Source organism: Bombyx mori, chromosome 19, assembly GCF_030269925.1.
Source record: "Bombyx mori chromosome 19, ASM3026992v2".
In the NCBI taxonomy this organism is placed as follows: Eukaryota; Metazoa; Arthropoda; class Insecta; order Lepidoptera; family Bombycidae; genus Bombyx; species Bombyx mori.
The window spans coordinates 5,944,333-5,965,419 of record NC_085125.1 but is presented as its reverse complement, the minus strand read 5'-3'; the positions used below and the strand labels follow the sequence as shown (position 1 = coordinate 5,965,419).

At 39.2% G+C, this 21,087-nt stretch overlaps 2 protein-coding genes across 3 annotated transcripts; both read right to left on the bottom strand.

Moving 5' to 3' along the window:
- Window positions 1-8,007: 8,007 nt before the first annotated feature.
- On the bottom strand, window positions 8,008-10,082 carry LOC101744436 (carboxypeptidase B1). 2 transcript variants are annotated; one of them, XM_021352761.3, is made up of 4 exons: window positions 10,014-10,082; window positions 9,483-9,578; window positions 8,716-8,931; window positions 8,008-8,619 (listed from the first exon to the last, which is right to left on the bottom strand). In XM_021352761.3, exons 1-4 carry the CDS (start codon window positions 10,080-10,082, stop codon window positions 8,008-8,010), a joined length of 993 nt encoding a protein of 330 aa, XP_021208436.2. The 2 variants fall into 2 exon arrangements, with proteins under 2 accessions (XP_021208436.2, XP_062529983.1); XM_062673999.1 differs by lacking the exon at window positions 9,483-9,578.
- A 620-nt stretch (window positions 10,083-10,702) lies between these two features.
- Window positions 10,703-18,765, bottom strand: LOC100301505 (carboxypeptidase B-like). Its single transcript, NM_001160201.1, is given in 7 exon segments — window positions 10,703-11,354; window positions 11,625-11,785; window positions 12,730-12,880; window positions 13,038-13,119; window positions 13,857-14,072; window positions 14,178-14,229; window positions 18,638-18,765. Coding segments are annotated over 7 exon segments (1,284 nt in total). The 5' UTR covers window positions 18,663-18,765; the 3' UTR covers window positions 10,703-10,757.
- Between the last annotated feature and the right edge of the window lie 2,322 nt (window positions 18,766-21,087).

The window sequence follows — 21,087 nt, the reverse complement described above, 5'->3', positions numbered from 1 at the left end:
GCTACGATAAGGCGATTATCATGACGCATAGCCTTATCGAAGTACCGTTCCGACGCTGACTTCATGTATTTCTGTATAGATTCGAGGCCCAGGTCGTCGTGTAGGTCAACGTTCCTCACGAACCACGGAGCTCCGACGGCTAACCTGCAAAAGCGGGATTGTAGAGATTGAAGGGTGTCTATGTGTGTGCGGGCCGCGTGAGCGAACACCACACTCGCGTAAGTCATGACGGGCCTTATGCAAGTTTTGTAAAGTGTCACCTTGTTCCGAAGGGACATTTTACTCCGCTTACAAATCATGGGGTAGAGTCTACCGAGAATAAACGCGGCACGGTCACGGACTGATTTTATATGCGGGCGGAATGTCATCGATGCATCCAGGGTAACGCCCAGGTACTTGACCTTCCTGGCCCAGGGTATGGATTGACTAAAGAGAGTAATCGGGGGTGTGAGATTCCTCCTCCTAATACGGGAGGAAATCCGTGTGGAGCTTCCCCTCTGAAAGAGCACCGCAGTACTTTTCGCTGGGTTGATGTCTATGCGCCATTTTCGGAACCACTGTCCTAGGGCTAGGGCTGCGCTCTGAAGCTTCTTCGCGATTAGGGACTTGTTTCTACTGGAATAGTAAACAGTCGTGTCGTCGGCGAATAAAGCTAAATGGGTCGGCGGCGACCGGGGAATATCGTTAACGAATAAGCTAAATAGGAGGGGTGAGAGGACAGAGCCTTGCGGGACTCCAGCTGTGAGAGGTCGTGGGGAGGAGCGGGTTCCCTCGACTCGATATCGAAAAGAGCGGTTCGACAAGAAGTCCCGTATGATGAGCACGAGACTATCCGGCACACCCATGTTGAATAGTTTGAAAATCAAACCGTTGTGCCAGACTTTGTCGAACGCTTTTGCGACGTCGAAGAAGAGAGCTCCCGTGTATAACGGTTTTGGTCGATTAAGCCCTACAAGAATGTGCTCCGTGAGGCGGTGCACCTGTTGAACGCATGAGTGATTTGTGCGGAACCCGAATTGTTCATCGATGAGAATGCCCTTGGATGAGACGAAGTCTCTGAGGCGTTTGTAGAGCAGACGCTCATACAGTTTGCCTAGAGACATGAGGAGGCTAATCGGGCGGTAGCTCGTCGGATGATTTTTTGGTTTACCGGGTTTATGTATGCCGATAACGTCCGCTTCTTTCCACACCGCGGGAAAGATACAGTTTGCCATAGCGGCATTGAAAATAGATGCCAACATCACGATGAGTGGGACGGGTAGAAGTTTAATAACGCGGTTGGATATACCGTCGGAACCGGGAGCCTTGCGAGGACGTAGGTCTTTGATCAAGTCTTTAACTTCCATCGGGGTGACGGGTGGTAACACATCAGAGGGTGGCAAGGAGGCTCTGCGTTCTACCTCACTGTCTACTAATTCTACATGCACAGGGTCCACGGATTGAGTGCTGGGCGTGCACTGGGTTTGCAATGTATCGGCTAGCAGCTCTGCTTTTTCGTCATCATCGAACGCCGTGAGTCGGCCTGAGGGGCCTACGAGGGGGGGCATAGTTACTACCGTATCCGATTTGAGAGTACGAGCTAAGCGGTAGTAAGACCTTTGGGAGGGCGCGAGTCCTTCTAAGAAATCAGACCATCTGGCATCTCGGACTTCGGCGATGCGAGACTTTACGTCGCGTTGTAGGGCACGCATTCGAATACGATTTTCCGCGGTAGGATACCTGTCGTAGGCGCGTATCGAGGCGTTCTTAGCTCTAAGGAGTTCCCTAATATCGTCGGACAATTTGAAGCGGTGAAGGAAGTCCTCCGCTACAACTTGTTTCGATGACCTATCTAATGTCGAGGTGATGTGTGACGTTAAGATGTCTATGGCTTCAGCGGTATCCTGAGGAGACGGGGTAGAGTCCGGGCTAAACGGTAGCGATGGTGGATCAGATTCAGCCAGGCTGATGCCCAGCGTGTGCCAATCCACCACAGTCCTCGTGACGGGAACGGAATCGGGAGCGCGACCGAGCTTCATAACGACGGGACGGTGGTCTGAATCTAACTCTGAAACTACTTCGATCGAGTGTAAGCGCAGAGTTACGTTTTTTAATAACGCTATGTCGAGTATATCCGGGCGATGCGCGATATTTAGCGGGTAGTGAGTCGGGATTAGCGGAGCGACGATATCGAAGGCGAGATTATCGACTAACGCGTCAAGCCGCCTGCCATTCGGGGTTGTGGTGTGTGAGTTCCACCTAATGTGTTTACAATTTAGGTCGCCCGCCAGAATGACAGAGCTCCCCATGCCGAGCAGCGCCTCGATATCACTGCTTAGAACGATCTTATCCGGTGGAAGATAAACGGACGCGATAACGATCGGCGCGTGTCCCGTCAGTGAGATTCGGCACACTGATGCTTCGATATTAGCGAGCGCGGGAGGATCGAGTGGGACGCAATGCAGGGCTCTTCTATAGTAAATGACGGTACCACCACCACGAGCAGAGAGCCTGTCGTTCCTGACCATGTTATAGTTGGCGATTTTAGGGTCACGGCGCGCGGGCTTAAGTAGGGTCTCCTGCACTAAAAAGATATCAATTTGATGGTCACGCAAAAAGTCAGAAACCTGATCACGCTGATTTGCGAGACCGTAAGCGTTAAAAAATCCTATCGTTACGGATAGGGGCTTTATTCTACTTATATACGCCATTGATTACCGGCGGAGTGAGGGGAGGACGTACGTATTTAATGACGCGTATACGTCGGCGTATTCTTGCACAACGGCGATAAAGTGTTGTGCAGTGGAGGCAGAGCGAATGGCGTCGCCCAAAGCGTTAACGCGCTCAAAGTTGATCGACTGAAAGAAGTCGATCGCTAAAGCGAGATTGTCGGACGCGGTCGGAGGGCAAGTCGCGGGAGAGGGACGAGTCGCGGGGGCGGGACGAATCGCGGAGGAGGGAGTTGTAGCCGTGTTCATGTACGGCAGCGGTTTCGCCCAGGCCGAGACACTGGGCACCGGTGCCGGAACGAACGCTGGCTTAGCCTGCGACACAGAGGGTGCCGAGGCTTTGATGTCTGGGCCGGAAGCTCGGAGGCGGTTTTGGCGGGCGACGCGGCGATTTATTTTCGGGGCTCGGGGGCATCCGCGATAATTTGCGGGGTGACCCTGTGTTCGACACAGGACGCAGCTAGGCGGTTCTGTCGCGGTTTTTTGATCGCGAGTGCATAGGGCCGTGGCGTGATCGCCTAAGCACTTGACGCATCGGGAGCGCGCGTGACAGTTACGGGAAGAATGCCCGTATAATTGGCAGTTATGGCACTGGCTAGGTGTGCCTTTCTTGTGTGGGGTTTCGACTGCGATTCCGGAAAGGCTACAGACCGTTCGGATGTTGAATATTTGCTTACCCTCGGGGGTAGGCTGGAGGGCGACGAGAACCATATTATATGGCTCCCTTCCGCGGCCTGTGTGCATGCGGTGTACGGAGTTAACCGGTAGGCCTTGTTCGAGAAGGTCGGCCTTGACGAGCTCGGCATCCAACTCTTTAGGGATGCCACGTATAACGGCACGGAGTTCGCGCTCCTCCTGGAGCGTATATGTGTGGAAACTTATACGCTCCTTACGGAGGTAAGAAGAGAGGGCCCTATGGTCGTCGGATGTTCGAACCTTAATTTGAATGCCGTTCGCGAGGTTACGGGCATTCGTAAAATTGATATTTTTGGCCTTAAGGGCCAGGGAAACTCGTTCCCAAGCTGCCTTCTCTTGAAGGATTACCGGGGGAGGGGTCTGGGCTTTATTTTGTGCCACCGGACGCGGCGACGGAGTGGCACGGGCTGGAGGCGCAACGGGAGTCTGAGGGCGGGGGCGCGACGCGTTCGCGGCTTTGCTAATTTTAGCGGCCGCGGGAGCTCGAGACTCCGCGGCACGCTTCTTACCCTTTTGCACTAGGGTGAATCCATCCGTCGATGAGGCGGGAGCGAGGTCGACCTCCATCTCCGAGTCAGAGTCGGAGGACGAGGAGGCGGGCGCAGGTGACCTACGAGTAGGTGTTTTGGACGGCGCGACGGAGGCCGCGGATGATCGCGCTGCTGGAACGGTGACCACGGCGGACGACGCAGCAGTTTTACTCGCCAGTATAGGCGACGCGGGAACGGCAGGCACGACGGAGGCTGCGGTGCTCGATGCAGAAGCTTTGCACGCAGGTACAGGCGACGCAGGAGCAGCGAGCTCGGTGGAGTCCACGAGAGGGCTCGCAGTGTGATCGGCCTTGAAGGCTTGAAACTCGGAAGTGAGCTTTGGGTAGCGAAGCCGGAGAAATTCCGCAAATACAGCGTCCATGATGTCTACGTGCCCAGGTGGGGCTACCCTGGGTCTTAGAAAACACTCGCCTTGCGGCGAGGCCCCAACTTCTCGGACCTGAGCGGTTCTATTGAACACAGGTGGCGATGCGGCACGATTACTGCAGGACAAAGAAAAATCACAACAAAACGGAAATAACAAAAAGAAACAAAACAATTAAACACAATTAAACACTTCCAGGAAGACAGTTTGTCGGCAGATGTACCACGAACACAGAAATAACAAAAGGAAACCAAACAAATAAAAACTTCCAGGAAAAACACTTGGTCGGCAGATGTACCACGAACACAGGCCGCGCGAACAATGGCCGGGCTAACAAAAGCCGGGCGAACAAAGGCCGGGCGATCGAGTGGTCGATGAGCACGTCCGCGCGTGACGGGTGCCTCTATCGGAATGATCTATTATGTCTAGAGGCGGATGCAGCTTTTATGTCGTGTTATGTTCCGATAATCGATTAACATAAGGACACTCGTCAGACCGTCTACCTTCTACTACAGATATTTAAGCGAAAAGAAAGTTTACTTCATTATTATTACCATTACTATTACCTCATTCATATAGGTATTTTTTAGAGAATCGTTTTTTTTTTTTTTATTGCCCTTGTGGGCAGACGAGCATACGGCCCACCTGATGGTGAGTGGTTACCGTTGCCCATGGACTTCAGCAATGCCAGGGGCAGAGCCAAGCCGCTGCCTACCGAATACTAGATATACAACGCAGTGAATACCGCAGGGTACCACTAGCTGGAAATAGAATGATCGTGATTGCAATCCAGAAACTTCATGTCCTAAAAGCTCAGGTTTGTAATGAGAAAATTTATATTGCAAAAGACGCACATTAAAAAAAATTGAATTTTTTTTTATTACCGAATTAAACTACATTTATTTTACTTAATCTCGTTTTTTTTGCGACTACATTTATCTTGTGATTATTTCCGAAATTTTAAATACTTTGCGGTTTTTGTGGTCACATCACACATCAGTAAAAAATGCGAAATTAAATCGTGTTAGTAATTTAACAGCTCGCGAATACCGAAGGAAATACTCAATAAATACAAAATTATTTAAGGCTTTAAAAAAAACAAAACAACAATCTTAGAAACATTAATAGTTTATTTATCATTAATAATAAAAAAATAGGTAATCGCTTCACAGTAAATTAACATATCGGAGCAGCATCGAAAGTATTAAGCGCGTGGAAAATTATCCAAATGAACGTTTTCTAAAGGAAATTCGTGAAATTTATTATTTCGGTAGATATAAAGGAGAAAAAAATCCCACAAACACACTAAGCACACATTAGGACAAAAAACGATCACCCGACGGAAAGATTCGCGACGGAAAACCCTGAAACTTTTATCAAACCAGGCAGCTCATGCGAACAGTCTCCTGTATAAAGAATGCAGTAAATACTATACAAAATGGTGCCACTTTTCAAGCTCAACCGTTCCAAGTCGTTGACAATAGGAGTGGCAGAGCGTACGATACATTATTTTCGAAATACCGTTTCATTTCTATCTCCATAATTTGATTGGACTTAACTCCGTAGATAAACGTAGGTTTTGTCAAAAAAGAAGCTGGGTCCTTGTAATGAATTAAAATACAAAATATTTTTCTTCATACTCCGCATTTTCGCGCATTTTCATCTGATTAGGAACCCTGTGTTAAAATATTTTAGCCTCTAGCTTATCAGAAAGATAGATTGAAAGCAATAAAAATATCTATCTGAACAGAAAATGAAATACCTTTGTCTTTTTACCCATTCGCTTTATTACGGACAATTTTTTTTTAATCATGAATCCACGCCGATATCTAAATTTTTAGTTTTATAGTCATTTGGCGATATAAGAGAAAGAAAAAACACGAGTCAATAACACGAACGAATTTCGTATTTCATATAAGAAGTTAGTAAAAGTTGGAACCTGTGACATGTGGGCTATAAGCACCCGCATAGCTGTTATCGTAGTGCGATACGCGACCGGACTGCTAATGAGAGCGATCGATACACAGTTCTTATCGGCACTCCAAACTTGTCGAAGTGCTTATCCCGTTTACCGCAGGTTAGGGACACATCCCGCTATGGGGACATAACAATTTGAGAGACGCCTTAAAACCCTTAAAAGCCTAGAAGTATTAATTCGATGCCCGAGATTAAATTAACCAATGTGATTGAAATAACTTAAAACTTTATCTTTATTAATTCAACTTCATTTCTTCAATTCATACCGTTTAATTTGGGGCGTTGATTTCAGTGTTATAGCCATATATTTTTTGCTTTAATGTAAAAATATATGGAAAAACCATATTGGATGATAGAAAATAGCGATAGATTATTAATTGCAATTTTAAATAAATTAAGCATTAATTCATTAATACCTCAAGACAAGATTTTATTCTTACAATCTTTTTTACCTATAATACATAGTACTATTTCTCTAATTGCATTTTGATCTATATTTTATTATTCTGTTCCATTTACATCTTGAATTTCATGGGAATAGTAGTGTACAAAAAATCATCTGTAGCCTTTTAAAACAGGATTTTTACAAACAACGCTGCAATCATCTAAATATTAATTTTACGCTTTTTTATATAATAAAGGGATTTTTATCGAATATTATAAAATTAAACGTCTACTGTTTGCAATTTTTTTATGACGGTTAAAATTGCAGAAATGAATTTCCCTCAACGAAAATTACGGGAGTCGGCGAGAAATTTAATACAGTAAATCCCTCGTTACTAATTAGTGCAAAAGGCTGCTATCTGAGGTGTTTATTAGCTGTTAATAGAATTGCGGAGCTCGGCAGGCGGGTGATGGTTCCATTTCCGACTTCGCCGCCCGACGTTCGCCTCCAACCTGTTGCCGACGGGACCGCCTTCCGCCCATCGACACTTAGCTATTTCTTACAAAAATTCTACTAAATATTTTTTCTACAAAAAAGGATCTAACTATTTCCCTATAAATTATTTTAGATAGTGTACGTACCTTTGATGGCGCAGCTTCAATAGTGGATGAAGTAGCAGCAGCAGCAGATTTTGTTTAAATACACAAAATTAAGTAAGAAAACGAAATAGAAATTATTATGAAGATGAAAAAAAAAAACATCGCTTTCAAAAATAAGTACAAAAATTCGTACTCACTACAAAATAAAAGAATAACCATAAATAACTGTAAACGAAACATGAAACTAAGAAACGAATATATTTTATCGCGAGCAGCGGCAGAGTCCAAGTTACAAGTTGTGACATCGGAAGTGGAGGGTTCGGAAGAGGCGCTGGATGAAGGCGCCCTTCTGCCGCCGCGGCCGAGTACAGAATGATAGCGGGCTGTACAGCCTCGGGCCCCACCCCTAGCGCAGGCGCGTTTCAGGAGGACTATCGCGCATGACCGACATCCTACCGAAAAGTGGAAAAGTGACTCCTCCAATGTAGATACACCATTATGTACTAAATAAATATTGTATCTTAATAGATGCGGAACCCGGTGGAAACCTCTCTTGACCTAATTGAAAATTTCATGTCCATTATCAGAGAGCTTATCGTTCGCTGTAAGTACCAGACAACATCTGTAGGAAAAATTGAATTTGTCAAAATATTTTACTCGGCAACCGTACAAAGCCGTAATTATAAATTACATTGAAAATGTATTTTTATTTCATTAGTAATTTAGTTTAATCGAACATTTTCGGATATTTTTTCTGATTTACAATGACGTTGTACAATTCCCTTATTCCACTGAAATATCCATTTCGGAGTGAAGCTTCAAAACCCCGCGGCATTTTGTGAAACTTGGAAATAATTTTGTTATTGTTCTCCAGAAACACACGCATTTCGAAACATAAGGGTATTCCTAGGTCGTTTGCGTAGTCCACACTATGACCACAATACTGTTTTCCTTCAAGCTCATAAATACTTGTATTCACAAATAAATATATTCCATTAGTTTTTTGATTTACTCTTGTAGCGATTTCACTCGCCACTCGCTTAAGCTTAGCTTCGTTTGATGGTGCAGTTTTTGAGTAGCCATAGGGATATGCTATAGAATGGCCATCTCGTCTTATGGACAAATATATTTTTGCATTTTTTTGATATTTCTTCAGAGCATTTTGTATGAATATCGTTTCATTTTCGGAAGCTGCCGCTGCACCGGGGTATATTTGAGAAAATTTGTTCTCCACTTCGGGACATGAATTCCATTCCTTATCGAAATTCCGGCTTATATCCACGCCCAATCTAGGACCGTCGTCTAACGGCTTCAGATTCTTTTTCCAATAAGGCATCAACTGCAAAATCAATAAAATAGTGTGAAATTTAAGTAAATTGAATTTTTGGGTTCCGTATAAGTATTTCATTACTTTTTATTTTATATGTGAACTAACATATCTCGCAAATTCCATTCCATCAGGGTTGGTACTCGGAAGTACAACCCATTTGACTTTCTCGATCATTTCACTGTTATCATTACAAGCGACTAGCTGTTCAATAACATACAAAGCCAACATCACAGATTCTTTGCCTCCCTGCTGGCCAGCATCTATGATTATGACTGGCTTTAAATCTTCTTTTGCTTTTTCTACTTCTTTGTTTATTACAACCTGAAATATTATTCTGAGAAAGTGAATGACATTTTATTAGTATTTATGTCGAGTGAATGCGAACAACATGTAAATGTCATCTTCAATATCTTGAGTTGAGATTTCTGAATGGGGATTGAATGTTGATTAGTAAAACGGAATTGTTAATGGATATAAATTCAACTTCTTCCGCAACATATAAGTAATGCCATACATTAGTCAAACAGAATCGAGCCATCAATTTAATTTAATTAAATACATAAATAATAGAATAGAATAAATAGTTTTAGTGCAGATAGATGTATAGTAATGTAGAATAGTAATGTAGCGACAAATTACTCGTATAGGTAACGTCAGATTATTACATCGAGTTGCATAAAATAAAATTAAATTAAAATAAAATCAAATTTACAAACATTTAATTATTCCCTCCGATATAATGATTCTCGTATTACAAGTAATAAAATTAAGACATTTAAGAAAAACCTACTCTTAATATTTGATATCTAAAATGTTATTGAACACCAAATACAATAAAATATGTATTTTTATAATTAATTTTTAACACTTACCTCGTATAAATTTCTAACTTCAAAGGTTGTGTGATCGCTAGTTACATTTATAACTTCACCGCAAAAATTGTTGAGAGCTTTAAGAAATACTGTAACCTGTAAGATGCGTCAAGAATCAATGAAGATAATGAAAGGATATTTTATAATTTGATTTCAGAGCTAACTTGGCGGTCGAAAAGTCAATACTGGTGGTAGGACCTTTTGTGAGTCCGCGCGGGTAGGTACCAGAGCCCTGCATATTTCTGCCGTGTAGAAGTAATGCGTTTCGGTTTGAAGGGTAGGGCAGCCGTTGTAACTATACTGAGATCTTAGAACTTATATCTCAAGGTGGGTGGCGCATTTACGTTGTAGATGTCCATGGGCTGCAGTAACCACTTAACACCAAGTGGGCTGTGAGCTCGTCCACCCATCTAAGCATAAAAAAAAACTCGTTTGAAAAACACAGTTAACAAAGAAATGCTTATGTTTTTCTCTTTGCCTGATTTGACCGTAAATGTACCTCTTGCTCATGTCGAATTAACATTCTCTTACCGCGCTAGAACCTATCGAAGCATCTTCAATACACGAAGCTTCATCGCCGTCCAATAATTGATCTAACATTTTCTTGTAACAGCTCCGCATTGTTTTACATCTAGAACATACGTACGTTTTAAGTCAATATAATCTGTTCAGCCAACACTCGTTCATGAAGAGTGGATTCTTACCCACAATCACCAGCCAGGGTTGTCGTTATAAAATAACCTTGAAAGAAATAGTTATTATTTACGATACGATACTAAAAATAGCTTTTAGTTTTTTGTATTAACAATATATAATAACTCAAACATTTAGACAATTATTTCAACTATACAACATAATGATTTTTGAGTAATATCCTACTGTCCGTGAAGTCTTAGATGATTAAATGCAGTAATTGTGTAACTGGTTATTTGTGTAATGACCATTACCTCGCATGACCAATTAAAATCACAACGGTTTACTGTCGGGCTTAAATTATTTGTTTTGTATAGATTTTCAACTATTATATTATTACCTACATTATTATTTACTATCTATTATACTAAAAAAACAAATTTGACTTACTTGCAACTCGTAAATACACAGCGAATTGTATCGTATTCAATAACTGCATATTGAAAAAAATATACATATAACTACACAATCATAGAAAACAATTTAAAATTCCAGTATAGGCAGTAAATCAAATAAATAAAACGACATTTTATATTCAGTGTTTTATTTATTTCGCGAGCCACATACTTGGAGATTCAGTCTTCAAAAACGATACACCGCGAATCTTCTATTCCTGATGTTACTAAACTCTTTCCTGATTTGATTTCCCATTACTCTGAAACCTTCATAAAATTGAGGCAGAACCTTTCTCAGCAGCGGTTCAGGGTATACGAATTCATAGCCGTCGGTCAATTCCATTGTGTAGGAGTAAGGAACTCCGACAGCTCCAAATGCAAAGTCGTCGCTTCCTCCTGCAGCCGGGTACCATTTACCAGCGCTCATTACTTTGAAGGGTTGCCCTCCGACCCGCTGAATAGCGTCTGAGACGGCTCTGGCTAAGCTGTCAAGCTTCTTCCACTCTTTCGGTAAAAAATCTCCTGTATAACCCCAGGGGTAAACCAGGTACTGACCGTAAGAGTGAATGGAGACGTAGAGCTTCATCCGTTTAGCGTTCTCCATCATAATGTTTCTGACTATTTGCGTTTCAGGCTCTGAGAAGGGTTCGGGGCCGGCGTAAGTTTCCTTGTTGCACGGGTTGTAGGAGACTCCACTGACCGCCCATTTGAAGCCGTAGTTGCGGTTACCGTCCACGCCATAGCAGTTGGCATGTTTCGATCTTGTTTTACGCCACAAACGATTCTGAGATTGAATTAAATATGCTTTAGTTCAATATTGTTCCACGAAATTCAAAATTATGTGATGCATTAGAGTACTTTAAAGACATTTATAATTACCGATTTTGCATCACGGAAACTTCCTTGTAATCAATTTCTAGTTATAGTTGAATTTAAGTAAAATAAAAAATGGTTACGGAGCCGATTTTAAGTTGTAAGATTATTGATATTTAACCATTTTTACTGTTTCAAATAATAAGAATTTTTAAATATAATAATTTGATTCAAAACTTACGTTTCTACTGTTTCTTGTGTATTCATATCCATCAGGATTTACAACTGGCAGGATGTACCAATCAACACCATTCAAGTCGTTTTTTGCTTCAGGATCATTGATCAGTCGATGAATGACGTACAATGCCATAGCGGGTGCAACCCATTCTCTGGCGTGAATACCTGTTTTAGTCAATTGTTTTTTTACATTAAGATCATCAAATAAGACTTCAGGATTTTAAAATATATAAATCTACTTCTGTTACACTATTCTGAAGTCCCCCGAGTACTTTCGTATCAAACGATGCGACTGTGCCGATTTTTCTAGTGAAATACGCACTTAACGAATGTTCCACTGTGAAGGAACAACATCTTGTAATAAAAATCAATCCCTGTAGAAAATATAATTTCCTAGTTACTGGTGGTAGGGTGTCTTGTGAGTCTGCATTAGTGATTACCACAACCCAATAACAGAAAAGTCGTTCCTAAATGAACCACGGTTAAAAACAGACGATAGTATGTTTCGTTAACATGCTTAAAGGCACACATAAATATCATCTAGCTATTCTATATTTCTACTGCATAAATATGATTTGATTTGATTTTAATCTTAGACAGGAAGCTTAGCTTACACACGTGGAGATAACTGATTAAGTGACTCTTTCATCTCTCAAATTGCAGGCAAAAACTTTAACGATCGACCTTGTCCTTCAGACTATGGACCAGAGTTTACTAGATCAACTCAGTCATTAATTCATCTCTTAACTCCTGGTGATAAGTTGTGATAGCGCCGGTGTTTTCTAACGCGAAGCGAGTTTTCCCGACTTGAGATATAGGTCTGCTATTATTTGAATAATATACAATTCAAATCTTGCGTCTCAAAGCGAACGGTAGCATTCATGTGGTATTTCTGGGATTCTGTAATTGCTTCACATCAGGTAGAGATGGTGTTAGATTACCTATTCAAAGTAAGCTGTTTATCTAATTGGCCAATATAAAAAAAAACTTCATCGACTTAAGATTAGCCCATAAAATGAGTAATTGCTGATTTTCATTATTTTTATTGCTGATTCAAATTCAAATTCACTAACAGTTTTAGTGACAAATGGAAATATAAAATTGCTTACCAGCATCAATAAATATAATAGGATTTCCGGCACTTGGATTGGTGGATATTTTCACGAGCCTCATCACTCTGCCTTGGTAGCTGGTACCCAGGACTTGGAGACGAACGAGATCCGGGTGTCTTTTTGCCACTGTGTCCAAATAGTCTTGGATCTATTCGAGTTGTTTTATAAAAAACTTTAATATATTAATTTAATTTTATAACAATTTAAGTTACTTGCACGTATCTTAAAAGTAACAGTAAACAGCTGTGTTTTTTGGTTAGAAATTCTAATTAAACTATTTAAATCATTAAACTATTCTAACTTACAGCGGCATGCGAGTTATATTCGAAAACGTTGAGTCCACGAAGTAGTCTCCTTCTTGGAACTCGTTCTGGTGACTCAAAAGATCTAAAAGAAAAACGACAAACATCTATTGAAAACACTTTTTTTTTTATTGCCCTTGTAGGCACACTAGCATACGGCCCACCTGATGGTGAGCGGTTACCGTCGCCCATGGACTTCAGCAATGCCAGGGGCAGAGCCAAGCCGCTGCCTACCGCTTAATTTTAATCTATATGTTCTACAACTCATATGTACGTTTTTCAATCATTGCGTACGTATATTTCATAACGTTATCATATAAATAGTCAATGGTTTTCTATTTGCTATGACGGGTAAAACGAGCTCACGGCCCACCATAATATTAAGTGGCAACCGGAGCTTATAACCAGACACTTAAAAAAAAAAATTTACTTAAATAATTTTACGACTGTCACGCTTCGAACTCTCAAAACATTTCGTAGTTGTATTTATTTATTTTTGCCTCTGTAGGCAGACGAGCATACGGCCCACCTGATGGTAGGTGGTTACTGTCGCTCATAGATGTCAGCAATGCCAGATGCAGAGCCAAGCCGCTGCCTACAATTTAGTACTCTCCGTAAGCCTCGTTTGAAGAAGGACATGTCATAGCGCTCGGGAAACCGATTGTATTCAACTGAAATGTCATTTACTCCCATTTCTATCATTTTAGAAAATCACCCTTAATGTCTATTAAAAACGAATCGAAATGCTTTGAAATTTTTGAAATGCTTAAATAGATTAATCATAAATACAAATGTATACAAACACTTTATATTAAATCTTACCTTCCATAATTTCTTCGTTTGATTTCATAAGTCAAATTCGTGTTTTGGGCATAGCTTTGAACGTAGTCGAGCTTATTTGGCGGGACTATAAGATCTAAGCTGTCATTAATTCCTCTGCTTTGCTTTAATATTTCTACTTGATTATCAACATCTTCAAAGCGTGTGATGTTCTCCAATTGACTCGTAGTCTCGGGGAACAGACGTATGAGTGTGTAACTGCACAGATGTATTATTTCAATTAAATCTTTCAATAGCAACCAAAGCATGGATTAATTTTTTTTACTAGTTCGTGTAAAGTAATTTCAGTGTTTTTATACATACTTTTCGTATTTGTTGACATCACAGCGCACGTTACTCCATAGTCCAAGGAAACCTAAGAGATATTATTATGTTTATAGCCACCAATGAATTTCATAGTTAAAATACAAAAAATATATATACCGTCCGCTAGATTTTAAATAGAATATTCATTTAAAAAAGCATTAATATATAACAAGTTAGATGCCCGATGTATTCTTGTTGATTTATGTGCTTACGTAGAGTGAATTTAAATCTAAGGTGTTTTCCCGATCGCTATGACATGTCCTTCTTCAAACGTGGCTTGTGGAGAGTATTGAGCGGTAGGCAGCGGCTTGGCTCTGCCCCTGGCATTGCTGAAGTCCATGGGCGACGGTAACCACTCACCATCAGGTAGGCCGTATGCTCGTCTGCCTACAAGAGCAATAAAAAAAGGCAGGTGTGTATATTATTAAATCAACAAAAATATTTTTTTGTCATTTATATATATTTGTAGGTGTGTATATTATTAAATCAAGAAAAATACTTTTTTTGTCATTTATATATATTTGTAGGTAAAATTAAGAATTCAGGACATGAATCCCTGACTAACACGAACGGGATTTCGCGACGTGAACATACGTAAATGGGCTCACTTTCTCCTCATTAGGTTTGTGGAGCATTGGCAAAGATATTGGTGTCACCGCCTTCCGAGGATCAACTTGCATCGAATCGAATACTTAATTTAAGAAGACATCCACTCATCGGGCTTCAAATAATTGGGCTCTTTATATCGAGGCTTCGACCAATTTATCAACTGATTTTATACCAGTCTTTGATCGACAAGAATCACGATTTTATTTAAGCTATTAATTTAATAGCCATCTTTATGAATGGACGCGGCACTTTGAAATGCGTTATATGGTATCATAATATTAATTTTGTAATATTCATGGTTGTTACGTATCCGCAAAAATATTCCTTCCGATCTGTTTTTAAATTTCAAGTGAAAGAGAATGAGTTATACAGAAAGTAAAATTACTTCTCGTTAGATCCTTTATGGGATTAAAAAGGATGTTTGAATATGATTTCGTCGATTATAATGAGGCCTGATTTAATCAAATAAAACAGGCTGTTTTCAATATTATGTGCCTGTGTTAACGTTACAGTAATATAATATATTTATGATATGGCATATACTTGGGGGGATTCCGTTAATTCAAATGATAATTAAGGATTAAGAGAAGCAAGAATAATGGTTGTTTTAATGCAATTGAAACTTCAACTTCATGTTGTTCACCGGTAGTCGCTCAACGTCATTGACCGGCAAATGAGCTCATAGTTCACATGGTATTATGGACATAGGCTCATAGACAACACTACGCAAATAACGCCCCACAACCCACCTTGAGACACGAGGTACAATTCTCGGTTGTATGTATACTAAAATGAAATGCTCAGATATAAATCCGTGGGGATTCACAAGAAGTCCTACGACCACAAATTACGAAATTTATAATTTTTGCGGGTTTATTTTTAATAACACGATGCTGTTCCTTCATATTATTCCTTCCCATTAACAAGTTGGAGTGATGATATACGCAGAATAGCAGGCAGTGGATAGAGATGAGAAGACCAGGATCGCGTCGTGTGATGTGCCTTGGGAGAGGCCTATGTCCAACAGTGGACTAAAATAGGCTGTTAATTATGATGATTATTTCTTCATCGTGGAAGTAATTTGTGAACATGTGCTAAGTACATATATCATTAGAAAAATAATAGCTGCGGGATTCGAACACCGGTACAGCCGCATCGCTTAATACGAATTCACCAACTATTCCTATTTCCAGTAGAAATATTGACGCAAATTTTCTTTCAACGAATTTCTAGCATTTTCTAATACAAAGAAAATTACATAAAAATTCAATTTCGAAATAGCCTGGAATGATAACTGCTGCTTCATTTCATTTCCCGTAGGTGTCGTAAAAGGCAACCAAGGAATTCATTGGAAAATAGAAGGTTTTTGTTTTTTCCTACTTAACTGGCTAGTGGAAGAGCTCACGAGACTCAAACCAAGACCACTTGCTAACATTTACGCTAACAAGAACAGTGCTCCGCTCAATTTTATTTTTGGCGGCATTTATGTTGTCTATGTGGTTCCGGCAAGCACTCCACCTACTTGATCGTCTACCCACCTAAGCAATTAAAAAAAAACCTGCTTATAATGAATCGTGACGTCATCGCCATCCAGTCGTGGGGGTGCGAAAGTAATAACGAGAAGCTCTCACTAGCGCTCCACACACCCACAGGCCACAATTTCTTATAATCGCTGTTTTCGTAAATATAATATCTATTTTTGATGGATGCGTATAAAATGTTACCCAAACAAAACCGAAACGAGTCTAAAGCAAATAAAATATATATCGCACGTTGCCTCTTTAAATAAAAAGTAAAACTTCACTTATACATGTTAGGAAGTTTTTTTTTTGTTGCTTAGATGGATGGACGAGCTCACAGCCCACCTGGTGTTAAGTGGTTACTGGAGCCCATAGACATCTACAACGTAAATGCGCCACCCACCTCGAGATATAAGTTCTAAGGTCTCAGTATAGTTACAACGGCTACCCCACCCTTCGAACCGAAACGCATTACTGCTTCACGGCGGAAATAGGCGGGGTGGTGGTACCTACCCGTGCGGACTCACAAGAGGTCCTACCACCAGAGATTTAACATATTCCACAAAAAGAGTCCCAAAGCTAGGATATTCTTCGGTTTATTTGGGCATCTATAAAAAAGGAATTTATAACGATAACAACAAATACTTCGACAACGTGAACTTCGTACTGTAACATGAACTTTCTTGTTAATTGTCTTAATATTAGTTTTGTTGTATTCGATAGTTTTCAATTCTGTGCTACTATCTACGAATCTAAACATATTTGATGTTACCGTAGGTACGTGATTTCTTTAGACGACAGTAAAATAAAAATAAAAGTAAGTTTCTTGTAAATAAACATGTCGATATGCATATGCATATAATGTTAGGCAGTGTAGTTAACCCTCATTAAATTGCTACTTGTGTTTTTTCTGAAATAACGAAGTCCTTATCAGATACTTTGCTTTTTTTCTTCTTAATAGGCATTTTAAAAACTAACAATCATATCGTGATCCCATTAGGCGTGGTCACGGTAATTTGCTGTAATTTAAATCTCTAATTGGTATTACGCAGCAGTACCTATAATTAGTTCGATTTTATTGATTTAATTAAAATCGTTTTATGCTCACGTTAATTATGAAATTGAAGAAGCGTGAAAACGATTTGTTTTGGTTTTTTTTTTTTTGGGCAGGAAATCTCACGGCCTCTATTGAAATTGTTATCGACGCGCATAGATATATCACGAATATTTCCGCTAGTCTTCCGCCTTCCAACATAAAATCGATGTTTCGATTGCATTAGTACTTGTAACAGAGCACAGAATTGTTACTGCTTTTACCTTTATCTTGAAACATTAACAGTTCAATACCTTATTCTCTTCTCCTATCTTTTTTGACCGATTTTCTTTTTTCTTTGTTTAGTTGCCCTAACTACCAATATGCTTAAATTTTCACCTATTAATAATTTGGTCGAATTTAGACACACAATTGGACGAACGCAAAAAGTTTGTCATGTTATAACGGATATTTTATTCTGTAAATCACAGATCATGATGGTTTTTCAGTAGAATTTATACCAGGAATTTATACCAGGTGATACCAGCCCGAACAATACGATATCAACATCGTATTGATAAGTACAAAAGTGTGATAACACGCCGTGTGTCGCGGTTTCGTTAACAAAACCTCTACCTACACTAAATAAGCCATTTCAAAATCTCTGAAACTGAAATCATAACTTATTTTAACCTCGGTATTTTTAAATAATACCGTTTCTGCTACTACTTCATGTCATTTGGCGTTTTAATTCTTGCGATAAAAAAATTACGACGACTTAAAACAGATTTTTGAATTTCAAACGAAAAAAGTGAACAGTTGCGAAACTTTTAATTGCGAAAAATTGTTTTTTTAAACATCTTTTTTCATTAACATTTCCGTTTTATTTACGTTGATAATAATTTAGCAAATTATGTTCATTTATTTTATTAATATAATAAATAATTATGCAACTCATCTGTCTCTGCTTTAAGGTAGATAGATAGACAGATGGACATTAAATTCCTCCACGTAGAGTAGTATATTTTGTTGGTGCAATAATCTATTTTCCGTTTATAATTTAATAGTGAAAAATGACTATTTTGTCACAGTATTAATTTATTTTATTGTTACAGCTTACATTCACAGAATAAATTTCGTAATTAAATTTGAAATACAATAATCGTTTATCATATCCATATATATTTTTTTATATCACACTATATTATTATTAATTTACGAATAATATGTTACTTAAAACAAAAAATATGTTTAGTTTAAAAAAAAAAAGAAAAAGTATATGAATGTGTACTCACTAAGCACCAACGAAATCCACGACATTATTTTTCAAATAATTACCACAAATACAACACAATCAGAAAATACGATTTCAAGCAATTAAAATGGTTATTATACGTAAAAGGTATGTTTGGTTGTAGAGCGATCGTGCGCTCACCGCTGATGGCGCTTGCGCACTGTCAGACGACAGCCTAGCGCCGTGGATCCAGGCCACGGGTGGAAATAACGGTACCAAGGCACCCTAAAAACAAGCCCGGCCTACCTCGAATCTGTATAACGAAACTTGTTTGTGTACTCTACCGATCGTTTACATCGTACAATTAAAATTATTATGACATTATCAAAATGCGAACCGGTGTCTTCTGATCTCACACAACCAAGCAACGGATTGAATTTATTTTTCAAAGATGATTGCAATAGATCTGCGATAAATCTATACTAATATTATAAAGAGGAAAGATTTGTTTGTTTGTTTGTTTCGAATAGGCTCCCAAACTACTGGACCGATTTGAAAAATTCTTTTTCCATTAGAAGCCGACATTGTCCCTGATGAACATAGGCTACTTTTTTATTTTTATTTTTTATTTTTATTTTTTGGTTTCATGTGTGTTTTAATGTTTCCGAAGCGAAGCGAGGGCGGGTCGCTAGTCTGTAATAAATGCATTAGATCATTAACAATATTGCATTTCGATTTGAAGAATGAGGCAACCGTTATGCAAAATAGGTATGATAATTCATCGCACCGACTCCAAATCTTAGGCTGCTTAGTGACATACGCGTTATGATTTCTATAAGTTCCCGTAACACAAGATGGGCTATAACTTCGTCTACTCTCGTACCGATAAACATATTTAGATGGTGAGTAACAATTATGTATGTACATTGTTCACTAAGAAATATGCTCTCTTGAATATTTGTAAGTAGTCGTGATAGAAAGCCTCAGAGTGGCTCATAATATAAGTCGTTCTTAAAGTTTGTAATTATTATCCTTTTTGTTAGTAATTAGATAGATGTACTCGTAATAAAAATATAACATTATACTGCTTACTATTTATGGAATACTATAGATAAAAACAGGCGCAGTGTCAGACAAAATAAATTACATGCAAGTTTATCATCAATAATTTTCATTGAGGTAGAAGAACTATATATTTATGTAACTATACTGAGACCTTAGAACTTGTATCTCAAGATGGGTGGCGCATTTACGTTGTAGATGTCTATGGGCTCCAGTAACCACTTAACACCAGGTGGGCTGCGAGCTCGTCCACCCATCTAAGCAATGAACAAAAAAACACAAAGGTTAAGTTAAAGTGAAAACTTGAAACGGTCTGATGGATGCGCCGAGTCGGGTTCCACACGGACGGCATTCGACTTTATTAAATTCTTATAAGTATCAATAAACTATATTGAAAATCTTCTAATACTAGATCAAATTCTTTACGCAGCTTGAAAACCTAATGCAGCTTCTAAGTAAAGTACACTCTCTTGCTTATTCTTATTTATGTATGTGTAAAGAAGCAAAATTTTTAATAATTATTATTATATTAAATTGTGTATTTGTATGTATATTTACATGATATATGTATGTATGTTTATGTGTATGTGTATGTATATATTTCACTGGATTAGCGAACCGCGCGTAATTCGTTTCCAAATGACTCTTGGCCACCTGATGATTGTCTGGAAGAGATCGCTCTTAGCGATAATACCGTCAATTGTACTTTTTTGTATTTAATGTATCGCATTATTTATTTATTATTTGGTGTACAATAAAGAGTACTCTCTCTCTCTCTCTCTCTCTTCATGTTTGAGGATTTTTTAAATGAACATAATATGGAAAAAATCAAATGATTCACACGAACAGCAGAGCTCATGCAATAAACCAAATTGCAATATCAACAAACACATGTGAGCTTATGGTCAAGATAATGTGATATTAGGGAAAGCAAGGAAAGTCACATATTTCTCTTTAGTGTACCAAGATTATATTCTATCAATTTATTTTAATTTTACTTTATCATTTTAAATATATGTTTATGCCTACCAGCAGACTGTTTGTTTTTTAGTTCATAATACACGCACACACCGACAGAATGAGTTAGATGGATAGACATATGATCATTATGTATAAAAGTTTCCAACCTTCGTTACCTACTCCTTCCAGTGTAACTATGGGATATCAAGACTGACAATACTCATGTCACTTCGTTACAGTCTACCCGCAAGTAACCAATAACATTCTTACTGATTTCCCTTTTTTCCTAATTCATCCAATACTTGCCAACTAAGTTCGAAGCCCCACTCTTTTCTAAGCACAGATGTATCTAGGACCCCTGTATCAAAAACTCTACACAAAACCTAGACAATTGCTTATTTTTGCTTTTATTAATTATGCCCATAAGTAGTTCAATTACTTTTATAATTATGGGTTATTAAATGTTTTTTTTGTTTGTATACACAAATT